Genomic DNA, 27,832 nt, shown 5'->3' with positions numbered 1-27,832 from the left:
TTGCCCACGTCTTCACGTTACAGCCATAGGCGTATTTCTTCTTGTGAGAGTCCCTTGCCAAACATCAGACTAGAAGTAAGATGCTGGCCGGTGGCACAGAGACCCGGGGCCGGTGGAAGCACGGGGTGTGGAGCCTGCCAGCAAGTCCTGCTCCTGGGCAGCTGGGCACCGTCCTGCTGGGGACCAGCCTCCTGAGAGGCTGCTCCCGAGGCGGGGCGGGGCGGGCAGGTGGCGGCAGCAAAGGGGTGGGGGGGGGGGGCACACGGGGAAACCGCCACAGAGGCAGCCTCCTCTTGAGAGGTTTGCATTTCAGTTCCCTTGAAAAGAAAAAAGTATTGAAAAAGGGTCTGCATTCATGAAAGTGAAAAATACTTTCGTTTGTCAAATTTTAACTGTTTGTTGTCTGTTTTTAGTATTAAGCTTCTGTCTCCTGTGCTTTACCTGATTTTACTGCTGATTGCGCTGGAATTGGTCAACATTCATGTGGTTCATGGAAAAAATACTTGCGAATATCAACAGTATCTAAAGTAAGTATGTCCTGCCTATGAGAAATGAAACTATGTCTTGGTAATTCTCAGCAATTTTCACTTCTATTGGTTATTTGCCTTGATACATTTTTTTTAAAACCCCACAGTCTTGGTTGGCTCTTCGCCGTTTTTCTCTGTGGACTTTGGTGCAAGTTTGTGAACCTTTCAAACTAACACCGTGTAGGCTCACTTCAGAAAATTTATGTGACGCACTTGTGAGTGCTTTCAGAATTCCTCACTCTGTGTAGCGACACCACCCAGGGACGGGTATTGCTGATAGTTTGGAGGTAACACGTACCTCGTGTTTACGACGGATATGAGGGGTGCCTGGGTGGCTCGGTTGAGCGTGTGACCGCGGCCCAGGTCATGATCTCACGGTTCATGAGTTCGAGCCCCACATCGGGCGCTCTGCTGTCAGTGTGGAACCTGCTTCGGATCCTCTGTTCTCCTCTCTGTCTGCCTCTCCTCTGCTTGTTCTGCCTCTCTGTCTCTTTCAGAATAAATAAATAAACTTAAAAAATTAAAAAAAAATGATCATGAAAACATGACTGACGTTTTCTTAAAGAATCATGGAACCCAAGTGGGAACAAGGGCAGCAGACTTGCAGAATGTTAATGACTGGTGGCTTTAGCACTGCTGATGCTCTGGGCTGGGGGGTCCTCTGCGGTGGCTGTGTGGATACGCAGGGCGGGAGCGGCGCCCCGGGATAGCCATAAGTGGTGTAGACATCCCCAGATACAGTGTCCTCCCCAACTGAGAACCACTCTCTAGACGAAGCATCTGTGGATTTTTATTGCATTATTCTTTTAACTTCTAAGTTTGAAAATACTTGGAGTTAGACTCTGGAGAACATCTTAGACTACTTGGCAGACTGGAGAGAACTTGGAAAATACAAGCGTGACTGATTCCTCTCAGTCAGGAGGAGGGATGTGGACAGTTTGGTAAAAAGGCATGTCAGCAGTGCTGCCAGAGCGGAAGGTGTGCAGCTGTAGGGCTCGTCGCGAGGGCAGGCGCCGGGTGCACAGGAGCCCAGGACTGAGAGCAGCCCGCACGCGGGGCCCTGGGGCTCGCCTGTTCCCCGTTACGTGCATGTGTGTTTATCATGTGGCATTTAATCCATGTGGACTCTAACACCCTTTCTGGAACTCAGTTCTGTCTCCTAAAACCATTTCGCCGGAGCTGAGAGTAAGTTTGAAAAGGCCCCCGGGTGTGTAAAACTCGCGGGAGTCCAGCCCCCTCTCCAATCGGGAGGCGTCTCGGCATCTCCCTCTGACTCCTGTGCTCCCGTTTCCGTTCTGCATGTACTTCTCTCTCTCGAGTTTGCAGACAGAAATTAAGTCCAATAGTTTGAATCCCAAAAGGAAGAGAGTGCGTTTAAATCATTGGTGCATTTTATGGTAGAATAAAGGAGTTCATTTCTTTTTATTAAAACAGGTTCTTAAAGTCGATCTTGCAGTACACGGAGAACCTGGTGGTTTACACCAGCCAAGAGAGGAACAAGTGGAATGAAGCGATCATTCTTACGCGTACAGCTCTGTTGAAAATTTGGACTTTCAGTGAGAAGAAACAGATGTTAATACATTTAGCCAGGAAATCCACAAGTAAAGGGGTTCTGTGAAAGCACTTACAGGTCAAGATGCTTTGGGCTACATCCAGAAACCCGGTCCACACAGGCTTTATTTACCTGCATGGAAATTGAAAATCCAAAGGTAGGGTGGTTTCCAGGGTCTGTTTGATCAGGGATCCAGTTCCGTTTCTCTGCGGTTTTCTGACTTGCTGTTCCTGAGTCGGTGTGAACCTCAGGCTGGGTCCCATCCCGAAACCAAGTGGCCATGGCAGTTTGGTGCCCCCCCCCCCCCCCGCCATGACACAGTGTCCAGGGGCGGGGGGTGCTTTTCACCCCATGTCACCCAGAGAACTCTTGAAAACTGTCACTGTGGCCAGGACCCTGCCACCGTCTGTACTCACTGGCCAAGCTGTGTAGGTGTCCAGTCCTGAGCAACCACCGGGACACAGAGAGCGAGCTTGGGCCAGTCTGGCCTCATCCCCGGAGCTGGGAGTGAGGTTGGACGATCCAGGTCCCATGGGAAGGGTCAGGAGGAACAGCTCCTGGGAGGTACGCCAGGCAGACGTGGGCGCCGGGCAGCACGTGGCTGGGAGAGCAGGAGCCCAGGCACGTGTCAGGGTAAGGAGAGTCCCGTGCAAGAGCGGGCAGAGCCGGAGGGGTGAGGGACAGGGTGCAGCCACCTCAGTCCAGCCCAGAGAGCCAAGGTCTGCGCTTCTCCAGGGCTCCCTGTGCCACTGCAGCTGTCTGACCGTCTGTCTCAGGTGGCAGCCGCAAAGCCAGCAGCCGTCAGGGCCCCCGTGAGGCTGTCCGGACCCCAGGTCTGCATGTGCGCTAGGCCACGTACAGTGAACTGTGGCCTCCTCTCTGCTTTGCAAACCTGGCTGGCAGGTTCTAACCCACAGCCCTCCAAGGAACGACATCCAGCACGTGCGTTTCTGGCTTCTTTGCTGTCGGAGAACAGTGTCGAGGGATGATGCTATGGGACGACAGACATTCTGGCACATTCCGTCCATCCCTTTGCCAACTCAGTACCCGCCACACCTTTTTTAAACTAAACTCCTGGGTGAAGGCAGAGCACCGAGCTTCTGCCCCTGTGAAGCATCCTTGCTGTTTGCAAGTGTAGACCCCGAATCCCACAAGTCCCCATTTCTGCTCCTGTGACGTGTTCTTTGGCAGGTGGTCACAACCTCCCTTGGCCAGATTCTAAGTGACGATTTGTAGGAGTAACCACTCTTAACCCTGCTGATGTTGGAGCTGGACTGGAAAAGGGCAGACAAGAGAACCCATATACTTACCAAACCTGCGAGGGAATAGGTGGGGCCTGTGCACCTGGTGATCTGCAGAAGTTGGTATTAAAAATCCCCTTTTCTCCAGCACATTCCATGTTCCTCTGCCCTTAGCCACTTACCTGGTAGGGCGGCCCAGGCTGCTTTCCCGAAGGGTTTCTCTCAAGTCTTTCTGGTTTTGCCAACTAGTTTCCCACCGGCTCTGATCCCTGGACGTGGGAATACTCGGAGGTTCCCCAGATGACCCCTCGATTCCAGACACACTTGTCCCTGCTCCCCTGTCTGGCAGCACGCCTGTCCCTAAGCGAGTGAGGAGCAGTCGCCCACACCGTCACGGTCAACCCCTCTTGGCCTTTTTGTTTATTGACACGAGGCATCCGGGGGAGACGGGTGGCCTCTCAGCCTGCAGGCCAGTGGGGCACCCGTGGAATCTGTGGAAGCTTCTCAGGAACCTTCCAGCCAGCACAGTCCAGAATTACGAGACAGGCTAGTGGCTCAGGTACTGTAACGAGAGGAACCGTTCCCATCGCTCGTGCTTCCGCCACCTGTGTGCTGGCAGTGAGACGCGCTGTAAGCTGAGTGGCAGTTCGGGGCATGAGGCCCATCTGGGGGGACAGCAGCCCCACGAGGCACGGCTGCCAGCCAGTGTAGATGCGTCTGTCCCCCGCCACGTCCTCCAGCTGGCCGCTTCGCAGTGTGCGGCGGGTGTGGTCCACGGGCCTCCTTGCTGGGCTTCTCGGAAGCAGTGCTGTCAGAACGACGGCAGTGAGGGAGGCTTTGTGAGCCCGCTGACCGAGAGCAGTCACGTCCAGGGACAGGCCATTGCGTCCCCGGGTGCCGGTGGTGGGCTCCCGTGTGGGGTACGGCCTCTGCCCACAGCTCTTCTCAGGAGGCCTAAGCACTTCCCTCTTCCGCGGTCCTTGTCCAGAGCTTAGACACCACTTGCCACCGATTTTCCAGTCTTACTCCGTCACGGACCGTCTAGCCAAGTGCTTTCTCGTTGCCTGTTTTCCTGTAGCTCCGTCCTCCTGGCTCCGCTGTGTCCAGGTAACGTGGACAACTGCGTGTGGTGCCTGTCCTGGTAGGGCCCCCTCCCAGGCACGCGCCCCTAGCGTTCTGGGACAGAACCGTGGTAGTTGTTCTGCAGATAACGCCTAAGGCCGCGCTTTGCCATGGGACACGTGGCGATCCTCCCTTAGGGTCACCCTTGAGGCTGTGATGCTACAACTTTCATCTTTAGTTGGTGTCAGTCGTCTTGTACAGAAATCAAGTAGGACCTTCTCACATCGGGCGTCTGATCAGTGGAAACTCCGGGAGACCGTGGGTACCCGACGAAGGGCCGGTGTAGCAGGGTAGGTGCTCTGGGATCTGAACCATTTGCGTGTGCAGCCTGTGCCCTCGGGACACGCTCGAGCCTGTGTGTGTGTGTGTGTGTGTGTGTGTGTGTGTGAGAGAGAGAGAGAGAGAGACTTCTGTCTAGTGGTGAAGTGCCCCAGCAGCTGCCCGGCCTAATGATACAAAGGGTCAGATACGCTCTGACCGGCTCCATGGCGAAGTGCAGTCTTAGTCTGTCTTGGGCTCCAGAAGAACTGCAGAATGATCACCGTGGTCCGTCCTGCTGTGGGATCCTGTCGGCACCACGGTCTGAGGGGGACAGCAGCTTTCACATCAACCTGTTGTGGAGCATTTTCTTATTCTGGACCTCCTGCGAAGCTGGCGGTTTTATAGGTTCATTTAATGTCAGAACAGCAAGGCCAAGTGTTACTCCCAGAACCCAAAAGAGGCTCCCTGCTAACTTGCTTCATTCCAGTGGCAGTGGGCATAAGACACAGAAACAGCTCTTCCCCTTGCAGGATATACTGGAACATTCCCTGATCCCTGGGTCCCTGGAACCTTCTGGACTGCGACCCCCTGCGTTCTTGTGGGTTTGTGCCCCACCCTTTGGCCTTCACGTCTTTCATCCAGACATCTGGGGTATCTCTCATTTCCTGGGTGCACACATCGTCCACGGGTGGACTGGCCCGCGGGACGGCCTTGGGCTCCAGCATGTGCTGAAGAACCGGGGAGGTGGCCCAGCCCGCACACGAGCCTGTGGAGGTGCGCTGTCTGGCCTGCTGCCGGTAGGTTTGGTAGCAGGCGGACAGGGAGGGGCCACGGCAGGCTGCAGGCCAGAGGCCGGGCCATATTGATCTGAAGAAGCCACATCCGGGGCAGCGTCTGCAGCTGAGCTGGCCGCTCAACCCGTGGCCGCTCACCGACATCTGGCTGCCTTCTCGTAGGCCAGACAGGCACAGGTCACATGGGGACTCACCTCAGAAATTCCCATCAAAGCAATATGGCTTTTGGTTTCACCATCTTGGAGGTAAGAGGCCATGCTGTAAGTTCCCTTTTCCACTAGACCTTGAGGGCCAGGGGACCCAGCCATCCCTCTGAGAAAGAGGTTCTGGGCCTGCGAACTGGCTCAGTCCTGGGAATTTGCTGGGTGTGTGTGTGGGGTTCTCTGTTGCATGACCGTAGTGGCATCTCCGTCCACCAGACCGAGGGTGACGTCAGGAACTGCCCACATGTTCCTGCCCGTGGAGCCCCATGGTGAGCCGGCTGCCACCACAGGTCTCTGCGGGTCTGATCACCAGCTTAGTGCTGGGACCCCACGGCCATGGCCGGAACCGCCGTGGCCAGAACCGCGCCCATGCACACTCTTATTTTTCAGTCCTTCCGGGACCTGGTGCTCTAGGTCCTTCCCGATAAAACTGAGTAACGCAGATTGTGGCAGTTCTTCTGTCGTCCTCGCCTGAAGGGGACAGCGCTGCGGACCTGCCCGGGATGCCAGGGTCCCCTTGCCAGTGTGTTTTCTCAGTGTCTGGACGCTGCTTGTAGATGCTCTTGGCAATGTAGTCCCCTCATTAACAACCAACAAAACTCAAATATTCCTGCCTCCCTGAGCTTTGGGGCCTCTTCCTCTGAAGTGTGTCAGGGAAGCTAGGTCAAGTGCGTGTGTTTGGTGTGGCCGTCGTGAAGTCTAGAACTCGGGGCCTTGTGCCTGGGTCAGTATTGTCTCTTTATCACCCAGCACCTAGGCGTTACTGATCCGTGCGTGTGCTCCCCAGTACTCTGCCGATACAATCTGGAAAAATTCAACAGTTTTTTTTTTTGGGTGGAATTTGGTACTTTTCACTGTGCCTGCTGGGTTCGACACACTTACCTGTGTGGGAGCAGGAAGAGGCAGAGGTGACGATCTGTGAGGGTTCCTGGCAGCAGCCTCAGGGGCGGCCAGCCTCAGGCACTGTGGGAGGACGTTCCTGCGGCCGGGGGCTCCCTGGAACTTGGGGTTGGAGGCCACCAGACCCTACCTTGTGCACCCACTACAACGGCTCCGTGTGTGATCCGTCCGGGCGCCTGCTCCCACGGCCCCTGCGAGCTTCCCCAGCCTTGTGCTCTGCACACACGTGTGGGGGCACCCCCCTCTCCAACTGGAAGTGTCCTGGACGCCCACACGACCTCTCTTCCTCCCAGACTGGTACCTAGACCCTGGCCGTGTGTCTGTCCACTGCTCAGGTGTGAGGACCTGGGCAGACCACTCGGAGGACACGTTCCTGGGTGTTTTCTGGAAAGCAGGAGGAAGAGGTCAGTTTCTTAGCAGCAGAATGAGCCCCTGGACATCAGGTTCGTCCCCGCTCTTTGGGTTTGGCCAAGCGTATGGCCTTTGTTGTGCAGGCACAGAAATTTGGTTGTTGTCAGCACACCCAAGGCAGAGTCATCCTTCCCGTTAACCAAGTTCAAGTTCACAACACTAATACCAACAATGCCGATTTGTGGGTTTGCAGTTAGAAATGTTGTTCACAAAACCAGATGGCTCAAGTTTGCACGAACACAGATTCTGTCCCTGTTGTGAGGGGCTAGCGGCACTAAAGTCTGTAAAACGAGCACGTTCCTCTCCGGGTGAGTCAGTGGCGGAAGTGATGTCAGAGCGAGAGCAAGTGGAGTGAGCGTTTGTTGAAATAGATGCTGTGCGTGGATGAAACGCGCATTCCCCCCAGGGCGGACTTGGGGTGCTCCACGAGGTGGCACTTGGGTTGGTTTGGGAAAACTGAGGCTTTCAGCAGATTCATGCGGACTGGAAATAAAAAGTGTGAAAGAAAGAAGACGCTGACACTGGGTCAAGGAGGGGTCGCGTGTGCTGGTGGCTGCCCCAGGTCTGCCCCCCCCCGCCGTGCCCACCAAGCACCCCAGCACAGGGCTGGCTGTGCGGCCACCTTCTGTGGAAGCCCCCGCGATCATACAGAGAAGGAAGCCGCTTCCACTTGAGTATCAGTCCTCAGTCTCCCCAAAAACAGCCCGTCATTGGGGTTCCTCATTGGCTGTGTCTGTCTGTCCCGGGGACCCCGACCCCCTGTTTCCCTAGTGCTCCTTACATCCCCATTTTCTCCCACTTGTTTGGGTTCTCACCTCCTCTATCTAGAGCTGTCCAAGGGGACTCAGTCTCTCTCACTTCATATTACCAAGAAATTAATTTTTCTCTGCTCTTACCTCCCATTAAGCTATTCCAAGGGGGAGTCTTAACTTTTCTCAAACAAGATGTCCAACCAGATTGCTTTCCTAAACCCAAGAGTTCTCTACCCAGATGAATGGCCCAGCACTCAGGAGGCACAAAAAGGTGTGATAGGATTTTGCTCTAAATTGCAAGTTATTTTCCCCACTTTTATACCGATGACTCCCAACTATCTCAAGCCCTGATCTTAAGGCAACCTTCTGCCTCCTGGACCGCTTAGCACCAGCACCCACGACCGCGTTCCTTCATGTAGCCTCCTCCTCCCTGAGTCCTCCCTGAGTGTGCTCCGTCTTGACCAAAGACACCAGCAGGATCCCAGACATCAGTGCTAGAAACTTCAGGAGCATGTGCCTGCATTCACCTCACAATTTCCCCTCCATCCCACCACCTCTGGTACTGCCCATGCCTGTCCTTATCATCTGACGGCTTGCTCGAGACCCTGGCTTCTCTCACTTCTCCAGCCCATTCTCTGGGCCAGAGAACTATGTTCCCCAGCCACTGGTCAGGTCACGTTCTTCCTCTAAATAAACACCTCCTGTGCAAAATATCTTGGTTCCTTTGCATGGTGTCCCAGGCTCTCCACGTTGCCACCACATGTGGGAACGTATCTCCCAGATCACTTCCTTGTGCACGGGCATTTCCGCGAGTGAGAACAGGAGTTGGCACCATGGAAAGTAAGGAACAACTTCTTGTTCCTTCTTCTAATGTTCCATCACTGAGCCATGTGTCCCTTAGTGATTTCTTGTAGATATATTCTGTTAGTTAAGGAAGTTTTCTTTGGATATCTGCTTCTGGCAATGAGGGAAAGGAACTATTTTGGAAAACAGTTCCAGCTGAAAACCCCTGGGCACATACTCTGCATGGCAAAGCTGAGGGGCCAAAGAGTCCGTGTGGGACAAAATGGAGAGAGCGAGAATCCAGAGCCCTAAGAGAGTGTTGCTGATCTCGCTAAGAGGCTTGTGTGTGGAAGGCTGGGGGATCGGAGAGGAGGCTTCAGGCCACCCTGGCGGGGAGACGGGACCTCTGGGGAGCTGTGTCCTTAGTTCCTTCGTGGGTGACCTCTGACAAGGCTGTGTGACAAAGGACACACGGGGCTGGCCTCATGGCAGTGAGACCGCGTGGTCACATGGGAGGGACCCTGTGCTCAAGAGGACTGACTGGGCTTGCTGCTCTGTGGTGTCATCTGACACTTCTTTATCTTTGAACTTGAATTTTGTAAGTGAAGTCTGGCGGACCGTGGGCTCTGTGTGAACAGAGGAGGTACCTGTCTGCCACCCCTTGCTGCCTCGTCCACATAACAGTCTTCGTGATGCCGCATGAACAAAATATGCCAGTGGACCCGTGATGTGCGGGGGTTCGGCGAGACTCAAAGTGGGCACAAGGTGGGTGTGTCACTGCTCCTCTGTGTCCCTGGAGGCAGGCCCACTGAGCTCCGTCGGACTGTGGAGCCTGAAGCCCCTCTCAGCTGTGGTCTGGGAGTGGACCCACCTGCCCAGGGACCCAACAGGAAGCATACCTGTGTGTGCCCCTAGAGGCGATCCCGCAGACCTCAGTCCTGGCCGTGGGCCCGGATTAGCCCTGCCGCTTGGCTCCAGCCCGTCTCAGCTGCTATCTGGGGCCAGTCCTGCCGGCCCAGGGACTGCGTGGAAACCACACTGGTCTGCACACCTGGTAACAGGCCGCCATCAGCAGACCCGACTGCAGATTCCGAAGTAGGTCCTTGTCCCAGAGTGCTGAAAGTAAAAACCGTGAACCAAGAATGCTCTGCTTGGAAATGAAGAATAAATAAGGATCTACCCAGACAGACGAAAGCTGAAGGGGTCCATTATCACTGGCCCTACCTTACAAGAAATACTGAAAGGAGTTCTTCGACTGGAAACTGGTAAAGCCACAACTTCTAAAACTCAGTGGTAGCGGTAAATACGTAGTGAATTCAGATTCCTGTAATAGGTAACATTGGGGCATAAATCACGTAGCTTTGGTATAAAAGTTAAAAGGCAAAATAATAAAAATAGCTACAATAATTTGTTAATGGACACACGATTTACAAGATGTCAAATGTGACATCAGTAGCATCAGATGGGGATGAAAGTGTAGAGCTTGTGTATGATTGAATGAGGTTATTATCAGCTTGAAAGACTTACAACTATCAGCCACTTTAGGTAAGTCTTAGGGTTACCACAAAGAAATCCTCTCTGGTAGACACACAAAAGTTACAGAAAAAGGAATCAAAATAGGCTACCACAAAAAAGCCCAACAAGTCACAAAGGAAGACTGTGAGGAAGGAAGAAAGGAGTGAAAGTAGTGCAGAACCATCAGAAAACAATGAACAAAATGGCAATAGTGAGTCCTCACCTACCATTAGTTACTTTTAACGGAAGTGGGTTAAATTTTCTAACCAAAAGACACAGAATGGCCGACTGGATAAAAAAAGCAGACACCAAGATCCAACAATCTGTTGCCTACAAGAGACTCGCATTAGCTTTAAGGACACACGCAGGCTGAAATGAGGGAATGGAGTGAGGTTTTCCTGCACGTGGAACCAGAGCAGGGCCGGGGTGGCTGGACTCATCAGACAAGATAGACTTTCAGATAAAATCTGTCACAAGGGTCAGAGAAGGTCATCACATAGTGATAAAGGGGGCGATTCATCAAGAGGGTTTGATCATTGTGAATACATACGCACCCAACGCTGGAACGTCTAAATACATAAAGCAAATATTAAGAGAACGAAAGGAAGAAAATCAATACAATGGTGTCAGGAGACTTTAGTGCCACTTCAACAGTGGGTACATCATCCAGACAGAAAATCAATAAGGAAACTGAGTAACAGACCAAATCGACCTAACAGGGAACATTTCGTCCAACAACAGCAGAACGCACATCCTTGTCGAGTGTCCATGTGGCGCTCTCCAGCAGAGCACATACGGGCATCAGAGCAAGTGTCAACACATTTAAGAAGAGTGAGATCACATCAAGTACCTTTTCCAATCGGAATGTTGTGAAACTAAAAATCAACAACAGGAGGGAAACTGGAAAACTAAAAATATCTGTGGAAATTGATACACTCCTGAACCATCGATAAAGAAGACCTCAAAAAGGGAATCAAAAAGTTGTCTCAAAATCTTGAGACAAACTAAGACAGAAACGCATCATACCCCAACTTGCAAAAGCAGTTCCAAAGGGAAGTTTATAGTGATAAATGCCTACATTATGAAACAAGGTCTCCCAGAAACAACCTCACTTTACATCCCAAGGAACAAGATAAGAACAAGTACAGACTAAATCTAAACTTAGCAGAATGAAGGATAAATCAGATAGATGGAGACTGAGATGACATAGAAACAATGAAATTAAAAGTGGGTTTGGTTTTTTTTTTGAAAATCTAAACAAAATTGACAAAACTTTAGCTAGACTTACCAAGGAAGGAGGGAGGACCCAAATAAATCCTGAATGGAAGAGGAGACATTACAGCTGCTACCACTGAACTGCAGGGGGTCGTAGGAGACTGCTGTGAACAAATTGGACGACCTTGAAGAAACGGAAGGGCTCCTGGAAAGGCACAGCCTGCATAAGCGGATCAAGGCAGGCACGTTTCCTGTGACGGGCTGGGCAGGGGAGGGCGCTGACGGCTCTGGGGAGCCACGCTTGCAGTCTGAACCAGCATTTGCTTCAAATACGAAGAGAGAGGAAGGAAAAAAAACTAGTGTTTGTAGAGACACAAACGAGGAAGCTAGAATAGCCTTCTTCATTCCTGCGGCTGCAGGAGGCCGGGGGCCGCCACCACCCTCACCAAGACCTCCGTGTCTTCATCCCCAGAGCCCGCAAGCAGGGCACCTTCTGCGGTGAGAGGGAGCGTGTGGACGTGATTGAGTCCCAGGCCTTGGCACGGGGAGCATCAGGCAGGGTTCTCCAGAGAAACGGGACCAACAGAACCCTGTGTGGGTCTGGCCTCTGGTGAGAAATTGGAGATGGACTCACTGGGTTTGGAGGCTGGCAAGGCTGGAGTCTGCAGGGCAGGCTGGACGCCGGGGCAAGACCTCGTGTTCCAGCCACGGGGAGAAGGCTCTCCCCTGTGCGGAAGCTCTGTCGCAGCTGTTCAGGCCTTTAGCTGGTGGCCGGGGCGCCCACACACTGTGGAGGGCCATCTGCTTACCGAGAGCCACTGGCTGTAGGTGTCGATCGCGTCTTCGACACGAAGACCTCGTCTTAACCTAATCACCTTGTTAAAAGCCCTGCTTCCGCATGCAGGCACGTTCCGAGGTCTGGGAGTTCAGACTTCCACATACGCATTTTGGGGACGCGACCCAGCCCCTGACGGAAACCGCGGAGGAAAGAACAGCTTTCTGGCGGAGCACCTGGAGTTTCATTTTATGCCGGGCCTCAAGAGTGACGCAGCCAGCCCCGGACACTCAGCTCGCGTGGTCTGAGCTCGGTGGTGGGACAAGTGTCTCCCCTTGGGAATATGCAGCGAAAAGCCAGCCTCCGTGAGGATGTCCTCCACGAGGTCCCGGGAGCCCTGAGTAGTGTGGGGACTTTGGGGGCGGGTGATGGGCGGGGTGGCCGGGGCTGTCTCCCTGCCTCCAGGAGGCCCTGCTGACCCTCTGGTGCACACTCACCTACACCGAGGCGCCACTGCCTTCCTGCAGACTCAGCCGCGGGATGTCACCTGTCTCTGTGCTGGTCCCATCCCGGCCGAAGTCACGCAGAGCTCACCAGCAAGGGGCAGAGGCCCTCTCGCTTTGACTTGCTGAAGGATGCCGCCACGCGGCCAGCTTGCCAGCCGGAGTCCCCGTCCTCACGTGGACTTCTGCCCTGCAGCGGGGGACTTGACCCACGGAACGTACCCAATACCCTAGGCGTGGCTCGCCTTCCCCAGCTGCTGTATCAGGTCAACGGGTCCTCTGCCTCAGGTCAGAGGTGAGCAGTGACTTGGGGTCGGCCCGAGGAATACCCTTTGGGCTGTGACTTGGAGTGGCTCGTGGCCTGTGCACAGAGAGGCCTGTCTGTCCCTTGGGCTGACGGCAGGCCCTCCCCCCCCCCCCCCCCCCCCGCCGCCACGTGGTAACCGCAGGGGCATCCTCTCCTTCCCCACCTTGGCTCACGGCAGAAACGTCCTCTCCCCTCCCTCCTCCCCCCCCTCACGGGGTGCCCCCACCTCGGCTCGTCTCCCCCCCGCCGCATGGGGATGTCCCCGCCGTTCGAGACAGCCCCCATGGCTCAGGGCAGAGGCACCCCATCCCCCCCGTATCACGGCAGGGGCGTCTCCCCACCACTGCTCACGGGATGCCTGCACAGTTCAGGACAGGCAGCGCCCCCCCACCCCGCCCCCAACCGGCCCCGCCACTGCTTCAGGGCAGGGGCATCCCCTCCCCCCTCCCGCCCCAGCTCAGAGCAGGCGGCCCCCTCCCCCGACTGCTCACAGTGTGCTCCCCGCTCCAGGCTCAGGGCAGGGGCCCTGGTGCCCAAGATCCTATCCAGAGGGAGCTGTCTGCGCAAACATGGTTGGTCACGTCTTGGTGACATTTGTTTTGCGTTTTAGAGATTTGATTGGGAAGCCACTCCTAGGAACAAACTTGGGGTTTCCCAGAGCAGCGTGCAGACGCCATAGTGACACAGGGCGTGTGCATTTTCTCCAGGACACGCGTGGTGGCGCCGTTTAGCAAAGGAACTTCGCACTGACACCTCCTTGCTGTAGCTGATGGTGGCCACCCTGGAGGTGAGCCTCTGTGACCTTGGGTCAGGTGACACGTGTCCCCTCGCCCCCAGGACTGCTCACACATGGGGGGGGCAGGGGGATGTGTGCCTCTGTCACTGCTCACACACGGGGGGACGTGTCCCCCTGTCACTGCTCACACATCGGATGTGTCCCTCTGTCACTGCTCACACACGGGGGACGTGTCCCTCTGTCACTGCTCACACATGGGGGTAACGTGTGCCTCTGTTACTGCACACACCCAGGGGGATGTGTCCCCCTGTCACTGCTCACACATTGGATGTGTCCCTCTGTCATTGCTCACGGGGGGGATGTGTCCCTCTGTCACTGCTCACACCCAGGGGGACGTGTCCCCCGTCACTGCTCACACATGGGGGAACGTGTCCCTCTGTCACTGCTCACACACAGGGGGACGTGTGCCTCTGTCACTGCTCACACACGGGGGGGACACATCCCCCCATCACTGCTCACACATCGGATGTGTCCCTCTGTCACTGCTCACACACGGGGGTGTGTGTCCCCTGTCACTGCTCACACACGGGGGGACGTGTGCCTCTGTCACTGCTCACACACAGGGGGACGTGTGCCTCTGTCACTGCTCACACACGGGGGGGACACATCCCCCCATCACTGCTCACACATCGGATGTGTCCCTCTGTCACTGCTCACACACGGGGGTGTGTGTCCCCTGTCACTGCTCACACACGGGGGGACCTGTGCCTCTGTCACTGCTCACACACGGGGGACGTGTCCCTCTGTCACTGCTCACACACGGGGGGACGTGTGCCTCTGTTACTTCTCACACCCAGGGGGATGTGTCCCCCGTCACTGCTCACACATGGGGGAACGTGTCCCTCTGTCACTGCTCACACACAGGGGGACGTGTGCCTCTGTCACTGCTCACACACGGGGGGACGTGTCCCCCCGTCACTGCTCACACATCGGATGTGTCCCTCTGTCACTGCTCACACACGGGGGTGTGTGTCCCCTGTCACTGCTCACACACGGGGGGACGTGTGCCTCTGTCACTGCTCACACCCAGGGGGACGTGTCCCCCCGTCACTGCTCACACATCGGATGTGTCTGTCCCTCTGTCACTGCTCACACACAGGGGACACGTCCCTCTGTCACTGCTCACACACGGGGGGACGTGTGCCTCTGTCCCCAGCACTGCTCACACACGGGGGGAAGGGGTCATGCCAGCCACCAGGCCGGAATGGGGGACAGGGCCCGCAGGACCCACGCCTGGTCAGTGCGGGCCTCACCATGGGTTCACTGACTGACTCGTCCACTTACGAGGGGCGAGGACGGGAGCGCGGCCCTTCCTGCGTGGGAGAGCAGGGCGGTGGTCCAGAGGGACTGCGGGCGCTGTCTGGGGCAGGGGGAGCTCTTTGTTTGAGGGCAGGCTGGATTTCCCGCGGGGGAGGGCGTGCGGGTGTGGGTGTGCCGTGGGGAGTGTCTTCCGACAACTGGTTATTGTCAGTGTAGACACCAGTTCCCACCTGGCTGTTACCGCAAGCTGCCCACGCGGCTGCCACGGCTCCGGCCGTCTGAGCGGCTGTGGCCTGTGGGCTGCTTTCTAGAAGACCCGGACCAGCTTCCTCCCGCCGGGTGCCCTGGGGTCGTGGGAAGGGGCAACACGAACGACTTCGGGAGGATTTACGGAGGATCTAAGATCAGATCTTAAGTTCATCCACGCAAGTCCCTGCGTGAAGGCAGGAAGCTCTTCTGACACATCATTTAGTTGCCTTAAAGGAAGAGCGTTTAACGTTAGCTTCAAAATCCAGTCATAAACTCAGTTTGTGAAGCCCACAGGCACAGCCCATCATCGTAGATATTAACTACCGCCCAGCCGAGCGAGCCCGATCGCTTCCACACACAGTGCGTGGCCATCATTAACGGCTCACGTCTGTGCGGAGCCCCGAGCCAGATGGTGTTATTAACTCCAGTTCAGAGCGAGGCAACTAAGGCTCAGAGAGCGTGTGAGGGAAAGGAGAACGGTAGCTGGCCCTTTCCAGGTGGCCTCTCCTGTCAGGGAGGCCGCCCTGGGCCACGTCCCACCCCCCCCCCCACCCCCCCCCACCCCCCCCACCCCACCCACAGCACATCCAAGCGGGTGGCCGTGTGCCCCTCCTGTGGCTCCCTGCAAACGGCCTCTGGATCCCTCCATGGGACCTTTGCAGATGGTCATCCTGATGCACATCGTCCAGAAACATCCCCACAGCAACCCTGAGGGGGTGAGGACGGGAGGGTCTGAGAGGTGAGAGCAGGGTCTGAGAGGTGAGGAGGGGAGGGTCTGAGAAGGAGGAGGGTCTCAGAGGTGAGGAGGGGAGGGTCTGAGAGGTGAGGAGGGGAGGGTCTGAGAGGTAAGGATGGTCAGAGGTGAGGAGGGGAGGGTCTGAGAGGGAGGAAGGTCTGAGGGGTGAGGAGGGGAGGGTCTGAGAGGGAGGAGGGTCTGAGAGGTGAGGAGGGGAGAGTCTCAGAGGTGAGGAGGGGAGGGTCTGAGAGGTGAGGAGGGTCTGACAGGTGAGGAGGGGAGGGTCTGAGAGGTGAGGAGGGTCTGAGAGGTGAGGAGGGGAGGGTCTGAGAGGGAGGAAGTTCTGAGGGGTGAGGAGGGGAGGGTCTGAGAGGTAAGGATGGTCAGAGGTGAGGAGGGGAGGGTCTGAGAGGGAGGAAGTTCTGAGGGGTGAGGAGGGGAGGGTCTGAGAGGTGGAGGGTCAGAGGTGAGGAGGGGAGGGTCTGAGAGGGAGGAGGGTCTGAGAGGTGAGGAGGGGAGGGTCTGAGAGGGAGGAGGGTCTCAGAGGGGAGGAGGGGAGGGTCTGAGAGGGAAGAGGGTCTCAGAGGGGAGGAGGGGAGGGTCTCAGAGGTGAGGACGGGAAGGTCTGAGAGGTGAGGCCCTACAGGCAGAAGGCCGACTCTGCTCCAGCCCGCCAGCCCCAGGCCCGGAGCTGTCCTCCCGCCCTCACTGACCCCCTTGGGAGACCTAAGGTGACTGAGAAATCTCGACCTCCCCTTGGTGTGAGCGTGTCCTGGGGTCGGTGGCCTCGAGGACCTGGGTTCCTGCTTCTCGGTTCTTTCTGGGGACTGGGTTGGATTGGATTCCGGGTTCTTTCTTTCCCTTCCCTTTGGCAGCCGATTATTCAGATTCTGTGGCTTGGATGCAAGTTACATAAAAATAGACGCAGTCGGTCACTGTGGGCGAGACGTGCTGCGGGGAGGCTCAAGGACCCTCCGGCATTTGAGATGTGACCCCCGGCCTAGCGCAGAGGGGGGCCGAGGGCAGCGGGAGAGAGGTCGCGGTGGTGGAGGGCCGGGGACGGAGAGCGGTGCCATGCCGTGGGCGCCCGGAGGCCCAGCTCGTCGTCCTCAGTCTGTCCGGGCAGCAGGGAGGCGCGGGCGGAGATCGGGGCCACCAGGGCCCTCTTGGCTTCCTCTTCTCTGTTCGTGGAGCCAACTGTGAGTGGGTCTCGGGGTCGTAGCCTCGTCTGCTTGGACGTGGGGTCTGTGGTGTGAGGAGGGAGAGGAGGACAGGACGCTGGCGAGAACCAGAAAAGCGGACCGAAAGCAGGAGAAGGACCTAGCTGGGGCGGGAGGGAGTCGGGGGAAGAGAGCGATGCCCCGGAGATGTGACCGGGGGTGAGGCCCGGGAAGCCTCGTGGCTTTGGCGCCTGGGTGGCCGTGTGAGCAGCCTGGGGGACCCGGCGGTGGCGGAGGGTGAGCGGAGGGAGCACGCGTGGCCCCGTGGGGCTCGGCCCGGAGGCCGGGTGCTGAGGAGGGCGGGTCGGGGCCAGGAGAGCGGGGGGCGGCCCTGGGCCTCGGGAAAGTGTCAGCCTGCCCTGAGCGGGCACGGGCGGGCACAGCGGAGGACAGCAGTGGGGAGGATGTGGCTGAGCCCGGCAGGAAGCAGGGATTTGAGGATCGGTCCGTGAGACCGTTAAATTACAGAACCGGAGAGTGGCTTCCGAGGCGGAGAAGGGGTCTGAGTGGGGCTGGCAGCTGGGGTGAGGGGAGGCGTGCGGTTAGGGAGGCACACCAGGTCCGGCCCAGCCCTGCGTTCACACCTCTGGGAGGAGGGAGGAGCGGGCAGCTCCAGGCTCCTGTTCTCTCCCGGGGAGGCGGGTAGCGGGTCAGCCCTGAGTACCTTGTAACGCCCGCCGAGTGTGGCCTGGGAACGGGCAGGCACCTGATGAGTCAGCAGGGGGCCCATTTGCCTTGTGTTTGCACAGATCAGGAACACACAACAAGAAGGTGTGATGGCTGCAGACGCCCCACAGGGACCCAGGAGGTGCGACATCCAGCCGGCAGACAAATGGTGGGGACGCGTCCAGATGGCGTCAGAACGTCCAGCCGCGCCCCTGCGTCCCTCCCCGCCCGTGGTTCTGCACACACGTCTTGCTGCCGAGGGCCCCCGTGTGCCAGGTTCTGCTTGGCACGAATCCCGATGGCATTCCCCCTGCCTTCTGCCTGTGCCTAATGAGCAATCCCGAGACACCCCGCGGCTGAGAGCCCCAGACCGCGAGCCCAGCACCTCGGAGAAATGCTGTCCTCCAGCGGCTCAGCTAGTCCTGGGGCGCTCCTGCCCGATCTCATGGTTTCTGCCACGTCGCCCAGATCTCCCCCCACCATCACCTCTTCCAGAACATGCGGTGGCTCGGCCACGGGACTCCTTTGCTGTGGCCTCCAGAACCTCGCGTGGCAGAGCCAGCGGGCGCAGGAGCAGAGACAGGGCCGGTGGCCGTCAGCCCAGGGCCCGGCCGAGCGCACCTCACAAGAAAGGACAGGGGTCCGCGGGGCCTGCCCAGGGTAGAGGTGACTGAGACAGAAACAGAGCCCAAGGGGTGTGACTGTGGGGACACTGACCCCTCTAGACGCCACCTGCCTTTATATCCACGGTCGTCATCAACCTCGAGATCACCCAGCGAGGCGGCGGCCGCTCTTCACGGGGATCGGTACCTACCCAAGTCACAGAGCGACCGAGCGGGCCAGGGGCCGAGCCCGGGCCAAGAGACAAGGTGGGCAGGCTGGGTGGTCAGCAGGGCCCCTGAACTGGGCCGAGGCCTGCAGGTCAACAAGAGGGTAGAGGAACTCGAATGCCAGGGGGACACAGGCTGTGCGTGGGCAGGCCACTGGGCTGTGGCCTTGTCAGCAACGTGGGATTTGGAGCCTCAGGCTCCACGGGAACATCACAAATTTCCAGACTTCCCTGCATCTGATCGATGGTTCCCATCTTTTCCCTGGCCGGCCACTGACTAGTTCCAGGAAAGGACTGGCAGTCTGCAGATGTCTGGGGTGAAACAGTGCCGCTGGGACACAGGACAGAGAGGAACAGTGGCAGGAGAGAGACGGTGACCCCCCACTGAAGTCTGCAGAGTCCCAACCCTTCCCGGGGCCGGAGGGTCGATTTCCTCAGACGCCGGGTTTCGACACGCCCAGGGGTCTTCTCTCTGACTATACATCCCAGTGAACCACGTGGCTCCAGTAATCGGAAATGCCTGACTCCACCTGTCCCACGCAGAAGCTGGCCTGTGGTGCTGTGGGGACTGGTGACAGAGTTGTTCTAGTTCCGCAGGATGTGACCAAACACGGTTCCAGGGAGCTAGCTGATCAAGGGGTTTTGCAGAGTCCATATTTCGTAGAGACAAAAAGAGAAAACAGAAAATCATATTGTAAGAAAAGATATTAGTGTTGACTGAACTTGTGAGTAAACACAAACCATATAATATTTAAGTTAAATTTTTTGTTGTCTATCATGCTAAAATAATTGGTCCGTGAGGTCAGTGGCAGTCTGTCCAGTTGGGAAATAGTAATATACATCATGTGAAGCTCAAACATAAAAGTGTTCTTTAAATAAAAAAGATAAGTTTACCCCCTAAAATCTATTTGTTAAATTTAAATTTTTGAATGGGTAATAATTCACATGGTTTAGAAATAAAAAACATGAAAACGTATTCAGTGTAATGTCTGCTTTTCATCTCTGTCCCCCTCTGCCCAGTTTCTCTACATTCTTCTGTGTAAAACATTCTTTCTTATTGGGGCGCCTGGGTCGCTCAGTCGGTTAAGTGTCCGTCTTGATTTCCCCCCAGGTCACGGTCTCTCAGTTTGTTAGATTGAGCCCTGCGTTGGGCTCTGCACTGACTGCTCAGAGCTTGCTTGGGAATCTCTTTCTCCCTCTCTCTCTGCCCCTCCCCTGCTCTCTCTGTCTCAACATAAACAAAAACTTAAAAAAGTCTTTCTTATTGATTTCTTGGACTGGAGCTCTTTATATGTTGAGGATATGAGTTGTGATTATTATGTACACCTAGTTTCCTAATGCATGTGCAAACAAGGATGAATATGTGTGCTCACTTCCACTCTCCCTGTGCTTTTTTATACAAGCAGTAGCATACTTACTGTTCTACACTTTGCTTCTTTGCTTAACAGTATATGTTGGAGCATCTGCCATATTAGTACATGGAGAACTTCTCCATTTTTAAAAGCCGCATGGTATTCCATTGTGTGGATGTTTCCTGTTGGTGTATACTTAAGTTGTTGCAAATCTTTTGTTAAATAATGCTGGACTAAAAGCCTTGGATATATGTCATTTTGCACAGATCGTTAGAATCAATTCCTACTAGAAAAATAACTCAAAGGATATATGACTTCTTTGAAATTTTATAGCTGTTTCCAAACTATTGTCCATATGGTTTATAAAATTTACCCTCTTAATGTATGAAAGCACCCTACTTCCACAGTCTAAGTAACTGAGTATTTTGCCAACTGAATAGGTTTTCTATTATTCATAAGGTTGAGCATCTTCCTGTGTTTTCACTGGACTGTTTAGTTAAAGTAATTTCCCATTTATCTGTTGGGTTGCTAATCTTTGTCTTTCATATTGGTTTCTAGGAGCTCTTTATATATTAAGGATATAGATTGTGATAGGAGATGACATATATATTTTTTTGTCCATCTTGACTTCCAATGGCAAGTTTTTCATGCAGAAGTTTTGTTTTTATGTGGTTGAATTTATAAATCCTTCTTTTACTGCATTTGGCTTTTTGGCTTAAATTAGCAGAGTCTTCCCTTGACTGCAAAGTGATAAAGATAGTTGTCATAATTTCTATTGTTACTTTTATGATTTTATTTTTAACATTTAAGTATTTGATGTTTTTGGAATTTGATGTGTAATATGAGATATGGGGGTGGCTTTTATCTTTTATTTATTTGCTGGATAGCGACTCAGTTGTCCCTAATGCCATTTATCAGTCATGTTTTTCAACACTAATCTGAAATGTCATGTGTGCTTTATGCTAATTTCTCACGTAGTTTTGTATTTACCTATACTTCCTATGGTTTTATGTTGTTCTGTATGTCTGTTGTGAGCCAGCACAGCAATGTTTTAATTATTAAGACTGTTATATGATTTAAGAGCTAGTAGGGCTATGTATTTTTCTTAACGCTTTCTTTTAGGATTTTCCTGCTTATTCTTGTTGGGTTTTTTTTTTTTTCTATTTAAACATTAGGATAAGATTGTCCACTCTTCTCTCTGCAAAAAAACAAACCAAAACCAAAAAAAAAAAAACAAAAACCCCACAAAGATCCAGAAAAACCTTGTTCCATCTTTATTTTTTCATTAATTGCATGTTTATTAATACACTGATTTATAAAATTAGTGGGGGGAGAGTGACATTCTGTGTATCGAGTCTTCCTCTCCGCTTGTTCAAATAAAATGTTTCTCATGTAGATCTTAACTTTGTTAAATTTATTCCTGATACTTTATCTTCGTTGGCTTATTAAATAGGGGTATTTTTTCCATTGTATCTTATAAAGTTGTTGGTTTCTTGATGTTAATTTTATACTCTGATATCTTACTAAATTTTCTTATTACTTGGTTTTCACTTGCTATTGTCTTTTGGGTTTAGATAGATGTATCTTAACATGTTAAGAAAACATCTAATTCTATTTTACTAAAGTTTTTACTGCTGAATTTTATTAAATACTTTTTCAGCTTCAATGAAGATGATCCCATTTTTAAAATACCTTGGATCTATTGCAAGATAAAGTTCCCATAAGCAGCTTTTGAAACCAAGTGTTTGAATCTTATTTTGACATGTAATTATGTACGGCTGCAGCCTGTGGCACGTATCATCCAAACCCAATTCTCCATAAAGACATGCCGTTTTCTTGCACACCTGGAGTTCATCAGCGTCTTGGGTTAATTTAAGAAAATACTGTAGCAGAAAAAACTCAGAGCTAGTGCAATTGTGCCAGTATTGAAAGTTTACATTTTTCCTCTGAGTTTGAAACAGAATATATGCATATAACATATACATATTTATCTAGATGAATAAAGTGATGTTCAGTATGGCATCTTAAATTCTTTCTCGAACAAAGCAGGCATGTGTGGGTGGATAGGCAGAGGTCGGTATGCAGGTAAGTAGGTGACGTAAAAATCAAGTCGGTAATTTTAAGTTGACATGATGCACACTTTTTAAGCCCTTTTTAAAAATCAAATAAAAAATAAGCAAGAAAACAAGGAAATTTGAGTCCACAGATGCCTGCTGGTAAGATGGACGGGCCTGCGCCCTGGTCTCCTTGGCAACCGTGGAGGGAGGGGCGGGGGGCCAAGGGGATGCCGCAGTCTCTGAAACACCTTTGTCTCCTGACCTTGTTTGTCAACCTCTCAATTCTGCGGGATCACATTATGGCTTTGTGCCGACTGGGAATCAAGAGTGGAAAAACATTTCTGCCTCCAACGTAGAGTGGGCACGTGCCATTAAAAGGAAGCAACCTTCAGGCTTTTAAATGATATGTCGATCTCCTGGGAATTGAGTAAGGACACGGGGAGACCGAGCACTGTGTCTGGACTCATAAATCTCTAGCATCACACCCAGTATCCAGTGTTTGATGGTATGTGTGTCACGGAGGTGTCTTTAAATGGTCTGCAACACAGACACGTGGGTTATTTATTTGTCTCCTCTGCAGTGAAGCTGGAAATAAGTATATCGCCTCGAAGCTGGGGGAGGCGATCAAGAACTGTGGAATCGAGAGCTATTAACTTGGGGCGTGCTTTCTTTCCCCTGAGCCGCCTGCCATAGGGATTGCCTCCCTGGTCAGTGGTGACTCCGGGTGGGTGAGGGGTTCCACAGGGTGACTGCATAACGCGGGGGCTTCCAGCATGGGGTCTGCTCACACTCCAAATTCGTGGTTGTTTAAACTAATCCGTGGGTTTTTTTTTTAGATTTTTTTGTTTAATGTTTACTTATTTTCAAAAGACAGAGAGAGACAGAGCATGAGCAGGGGAGGGGCAGAGAACGAGGGAGACACAGAATCGGAAGCAGGCTCCAGGCTCCGAGCCGTCAGCACAGAGCCCTACGCGGGACTTGAACTCACCGACCGCGAGATCGTGACCTGAGCCGAAGTCGGACTGAGCCATGCAGGTGCCTCTAGAAGCATATTTCAGTGTGGGGCATGGCTCTCTCTGTTGTCTTCCAAAGGAAATTTAAACAATATTCTAGAATTTTGTTAATGTTTATTTATTTTTGAGAGAGAGAGAGAAAGAGAGACACCGTGTGAGCAGGGGAGGGGCAGAGAGTGAGGGAGACAGAATCCGAAGCAGGCTCCGGGCTCTGAGCTGTCAGCACAGAAGCCAACGCGGGGCTCGAGCTCACGGACCATGAGATCATGACCTGAGCCGAAGTCAGACGCTCAACCCACAGAGCCACCCAGGCGCCCCGTCAGTGATTTCTTATGATGCATGAGTTTTAAAGCTTTACGCGGCCATGTCCCAAAAAGCACAAGCCATCACTAACAACAGTAACAAAACTCATCAGTCCAGCAACAATGTGGAATCAAACCCTGTTTTCTGGTCTTCCAGGGCTTGTCTGAAGGCTGATTCTCCACGGCTGTGACTCCTGGATGCATCTTAAAAGGGCTTCACGTGTGCATGGGGCCGAGTGCCGTGCAGCGGGAGGCCAGAAAGCAGGGTACCACGAGTGGATGGGGAGGCCACAGTGGCCGCAAGCCGCAGATCGAGTTTGGAGGCCGTCCAGAGGAAGCTTGGGGAGTGAGTAAAACAGGCAAGAACCGCTCAAGCCCGGTTCCAGCATGTATGTTCCAGGGGTGAGGATGGCTGGGCACAGGAGCAGGGCGGCGAAGGAGAGAGCTTCTTTGATGGTTTAAAGGTTGCTTGCTAAAGAAGCAGCTGTAGAGTCAGGAACGGGCCTGAGCTCACCGGAGAAGCGTGGCCACGCTCAGCTGTGTCCCAGAGCGAATCTGGGAAGCGTGGCGGTGTCCCCGGCTCTCGAAAGTCTCCCATTCTGTCGGGAAGGCGTGCGGCACACACGTGAAACCCTAGGTGCCCTGCCACGCACGCAGCCCGTGTGCTTGGTGGGTAGGACTTGCGGGCTCTTGTCCCTTTATTCTCTGCCCTCTGGAAGGACAGGTTTTGATGGGATTTACTTTTTATAAAGTGACAAAGCATTGGTCCAAGCCTGTCCTGTGAGCCCAGCTTCTGTGAATGTAATATAAAATTTCAGTCAAAACATTAGGTCTTTGCTTCGGCCTGGATTTCTTGAAGGACGATTCAGACTAGAACGCACACACCGCAGCCAGGAGGACCCGTGTGCACCAGGGGATCTCCCTGCAAGGAACCAGCTCGCTGGCGTGGGCCAAGGGATTATGTAAAGTGAGTGTTATTTATTTATCTTCCCAGAAAACAGAAAACTCACTCTTACACACTTGCCATTCAACTTGGCAGAGGCTGAGATGAGGTGGTGACACTTTCATGTATAAGGAAGGAGTTTGAAAACATTCATGGCAAATTGAAACTAATCTTCTTGACAGATATGTGCCCAACACAGGGACGCAGCCAGGCTCCTGCGGGAGGTGCCAGAGGGCCGTGTGCGGAGCCCCGCTCCTCACGCGGGGGGACGGGAGGCCCCCACGCTGGGACGGTGGGCACCCGCCCCTCCCTGTGGCCCAGCCGCCGCAGGGCGTCTGATCCACAGACCGGCTCCCCGTTGGCCCAGCGAAAGCCCCACGCGGGGGGCGGGCGGGCCTGCCTGACGGTGAACTGTGCCCGAAGCCAGGACGCAAGGGACCCACTCCTGCGACTTCGGGAACGCTTCTGTCCTTGGCCCCCGCACACGGCGCCCTCGGCCGGGCGGCAGGGAGCACGTGCCCGCGCGTCCCCTCTCTCACCTGGTGTCCCAGCCAAGCGCCTGCAACCATCACACATCATTAGTCTGTGCTGCCACGCGCACACCTCCCTTCCTGCCAGCCGTTCCCTCAGCTGCCAAAACACAATCTGTCCCCGCGTCCCGCAGCCAGGCGCCCGCCCTGCCCCCACGGCTCCCGCCCGGTCTCAGGCTCGGGCTTTGGCAGCCCCGACGGAGCCCTTAATCTGCTTTTCCCTCCAAGGGGAAGCTCCTGCCAGCAGCCTGCTTTGTCCTCCAGCTGGTGGCGGCTCCGGGCATGGCCTGGGCTGCCGTGACCGCAGGACGCGGTTCATCTACACTGGCTGCTCTGTCCACGCCGCCGGCTGCTTGGGCCCTGCAGGGTGCGCCAGCGGGCAGGGCCCCTGGAGTGGGTCGGGGCAGGGGAGCGGGGGGAGGTCAGCGTTTCCTGAGCCCCCACCAGCCCCTCCTGAGCCTGTTCTGGTCACGGGCATCTCTGCCAGACGGAAAGGCGGAGGCCGGCCCGTGGAGGGTCTCTCTGGGCAGCGGGCCTGGCAGGCGAACCGTGTGGATGGAAGGCACACACTGGGCGGTGGGGAGCGGAGCTGGGGTGGCCGGGGGCGGGAGGTTGTCCTGGGACGGGCACGTTCATTTCCACAAAGAGCACGGGGTCCGGCTGTCCATCTGCAAGGAGCTGAGGCCGCTCCATGTGTCCCAGCTTTCCCGGGACCGAGTGGACCGGCTTCCCATGGAAAGGCCATCACCCTAGCCCGAAGGGAGGGGACCCGGGCGCTGATTTGGGAACCCTCAGGATGGATTTCAGCACTTCAGGGACTCCCATGGGCCCTCAGCCTGTCCGCTCACGCCCCAGACAGATCGTGTGTGGCTGTATTCTCAGAGGCCGGGAAGGGGCTCTCCCCTTTCTGACAGCATCCCAGCAACCCTGCCGCAGACCAGGGTCACCGTCCCCACTCAAGACACCAGCTTCCAGAAGCTGGCTGCCCAGCCAGAAGGAGGCCCATGAGACACGAGCCGCCGACCCCTTGGCCCAACCGACCCCAGGGCCTGGGCACATGGGATTGAGACGTGTCCCCAGAAACACACGCCAGGAGGCAGGAGGTCAAAGACGTGCTCTGAGGCCAACCTTTCCATCAACAGAATGGTCACTCCAGTCGTCTCCAGGTTACCACCTTTGTTCACGCTCCATCCCATCTCCGAGGACGAGAGCATGCCCCCCCTCCCCCCGTCAGCTGGCCCTGCCGTCCAATGCTCCCGGACATCATCCTGGGGCACCCGGGTCCCTACTCCCTGATGTCCTGCTGCTTACGTCTCCCCCCTGCCGCAAGTTTTCTCAGATGAGCGCGGCCGAGGCCACCTGTATGCTCCTGCCCCCACCACCCCGGGCAGCTGGAGCTGACAGGTGCGTTTGAGTGAACGTTGCATGGGCCCCTGAGACCAGTGCCCGTCACTGCACCCGTCACCTCCGACACACTGTCACAGGCACCCTCCCAAGGGGCCCGTGAAGGATGCGGCTCAGAGGCAGGAACAGGGACGAGGCAGGGGCTGTACCAGCTGGTGTCATGCCCCGCGGTGGGCATTTATGCTTCGGAGAGCAGTCGGCCCCAGAGGAAGGCCCTGCGTGGGAGCAGCCATCCCCATGCAAAAGAAAACCAGCAGGTGCCTGGCGGGAACGTGGATGGGGTGCCCACCTATCCTCTGGGCCCCCCTGAGGACACCCCAACACTGGCTGCAGAGAGCTGCCCTTGACTTCGTGCCGTGAGGCGGGGCAGTGGAACCAGGGACCTGGGGGGGTCCTCTGGCCCCAGGGACGAGCTGTGTGCCCGGACAAGCTGCCTGGTCCCCAAGCTGCAGGTTCCTTACCTATGAAATGGGACGAAAATGGTATATGGCCCTTTATGTCATTCTTGTCCTCAAAACACAACAATGACTGCGCAGTCTGTGGTCTGAGCCCAGACTCTCTAGCTGGCATTCTATCTGCCCATCTGTCCCCATCCAGACGCCCAGCTGCCCCATGGGTCCTGCCTCCTCCTTTGCCTGTGTGTGTCCTCTCCTGGCCTGCAAACCTTGCCCTCCTGTACCAGATACCAGCCCCTGCAACCAACCACAGTGTGGGACCTGGGTGGTGCCTGAGCAGCCATCAGCCTGGTGGTCTCCATGGCGGGGCCCAGAAATGACTCGGGCCAATGGAGCGTGTGGCCTGGGAATCTGGACCTGTAACCACCAGCAGGTGAGGTGCAGTGGGGGCAGGAGCGGAGCCAGGGGGGCCTGGGAGATGGAGGTGCAAGGTGTCTGTGGCCACGGCCAGAGAGAGGGGCCTGCAGGTTGTGGGACGAAGCAGGGTGGTCAGGCAGCTCACGACAACCACCTGGGGCTTTCATCCCGTGGCCCAAGCGCCCAGGGCCAGCTGAGGACCTTCCTTCAAGGCTGCAATGGACCTCACCCAGCCTGCGACAGGGCCAGGGGTCTGGGCGTTTAGCGGCCACGCGAGGGCCGGTTGTGCAAGCTCTGCTCCCCAGTGGCGGAGAAAGAGGCGGCCGATGGGAAATGTCGTGAAAAGTTCGAAAACAAAAAAGTTCGATTGTGAGCCTCCCCGGGGCTGGCGGTTACCCGTCCGCACAGGTATGGGGCCTCACGGTGGGCGCCGGCCTGTTTGCTCGGAGCCTGTTACTTACTGGTCCTTGACTGTTTTGAAAAATCACCTCTGGGTTTATTTAGTTGGTGTGTGTGCTCTAATCTACTCATCTCAGTTTCCACGTGGCATCCACGTGGCATCTATGATCCACAGTTCACTGAGCTGTCGATCTGTGCAGGCTGTTCAGGCGCTTCCGTTGACCTTCTGGATCATTCAGGCAGGTGCTCTTGTGGGAGCTCTGCGTCCCGGGGCGCGTCCACATTCAGCGTGAGGCTGACACGCCGAATCGGACCCCCATTGAGCACACCACCGTGTTCCATGCTGTACAGTTTCGCGTTCCTAAAGGATGTGGAATGATACCTGTTTCCTTTTTACACTTGC

At 55.1% G+C, this 27,832-nt stretch overlaps 1 protein-coding gene across 6 annotated transcripts in view; it reads left to right on the top strand.

Moving 5' to 3' along the window:
* Nucleotides 1-19,593, top strand: part of ERMARD (ER membrane associated RNA degradation) — a 43,702-nt gene extending 24,109 nt beyond the window's left edge. For 4 of the 6 annotated variants that reach the window (XM_019412829.2, XM_019412827.2, XM_019412826.2 and 1 more), the window contains 2 exons: nt 414-527; nt 1,962-3,472. In XM_019412829.2, coding sequence (XP_019268374.2) covers nt 414-527; nt 1,962-2,145 — 298 coding nt within the window. In that variant the 3' untranslated portion in view covers nt 2,146-3,472. Of the gene's footprint in view, nt 1-413; nt 528-1,961; nt 3,473-17,871 lie in introns of those variants that run through there. The other 2 variants (XR_008422803.1, XM_019412828.2) reach the window with 2 other exon arrangements.
* The last annotated feature ends 8,239 nt before the right edge of the window (nt 19,594-27,832 follow it).

The sequence above is a fragment of the Panthera pardus genome, unplaced genomic scaffold (assembly GCF_024362965.1).
Source record: "Panthera pardus isolate Hobbes unplaced genomic scaffold, ASM2436296v1 HiC_scaffold_17, whole genome shotgun sequence".
NCBI lineage: Eukaryota > Metazoa > Chordata > Mammalia > Carnivora > Felidae > Panthera > Panthera pardus.
Note: the sequence above shows the minus strand (reverse complement) of the source record. Positions and strands in the feature narration are given on the sequence as shown.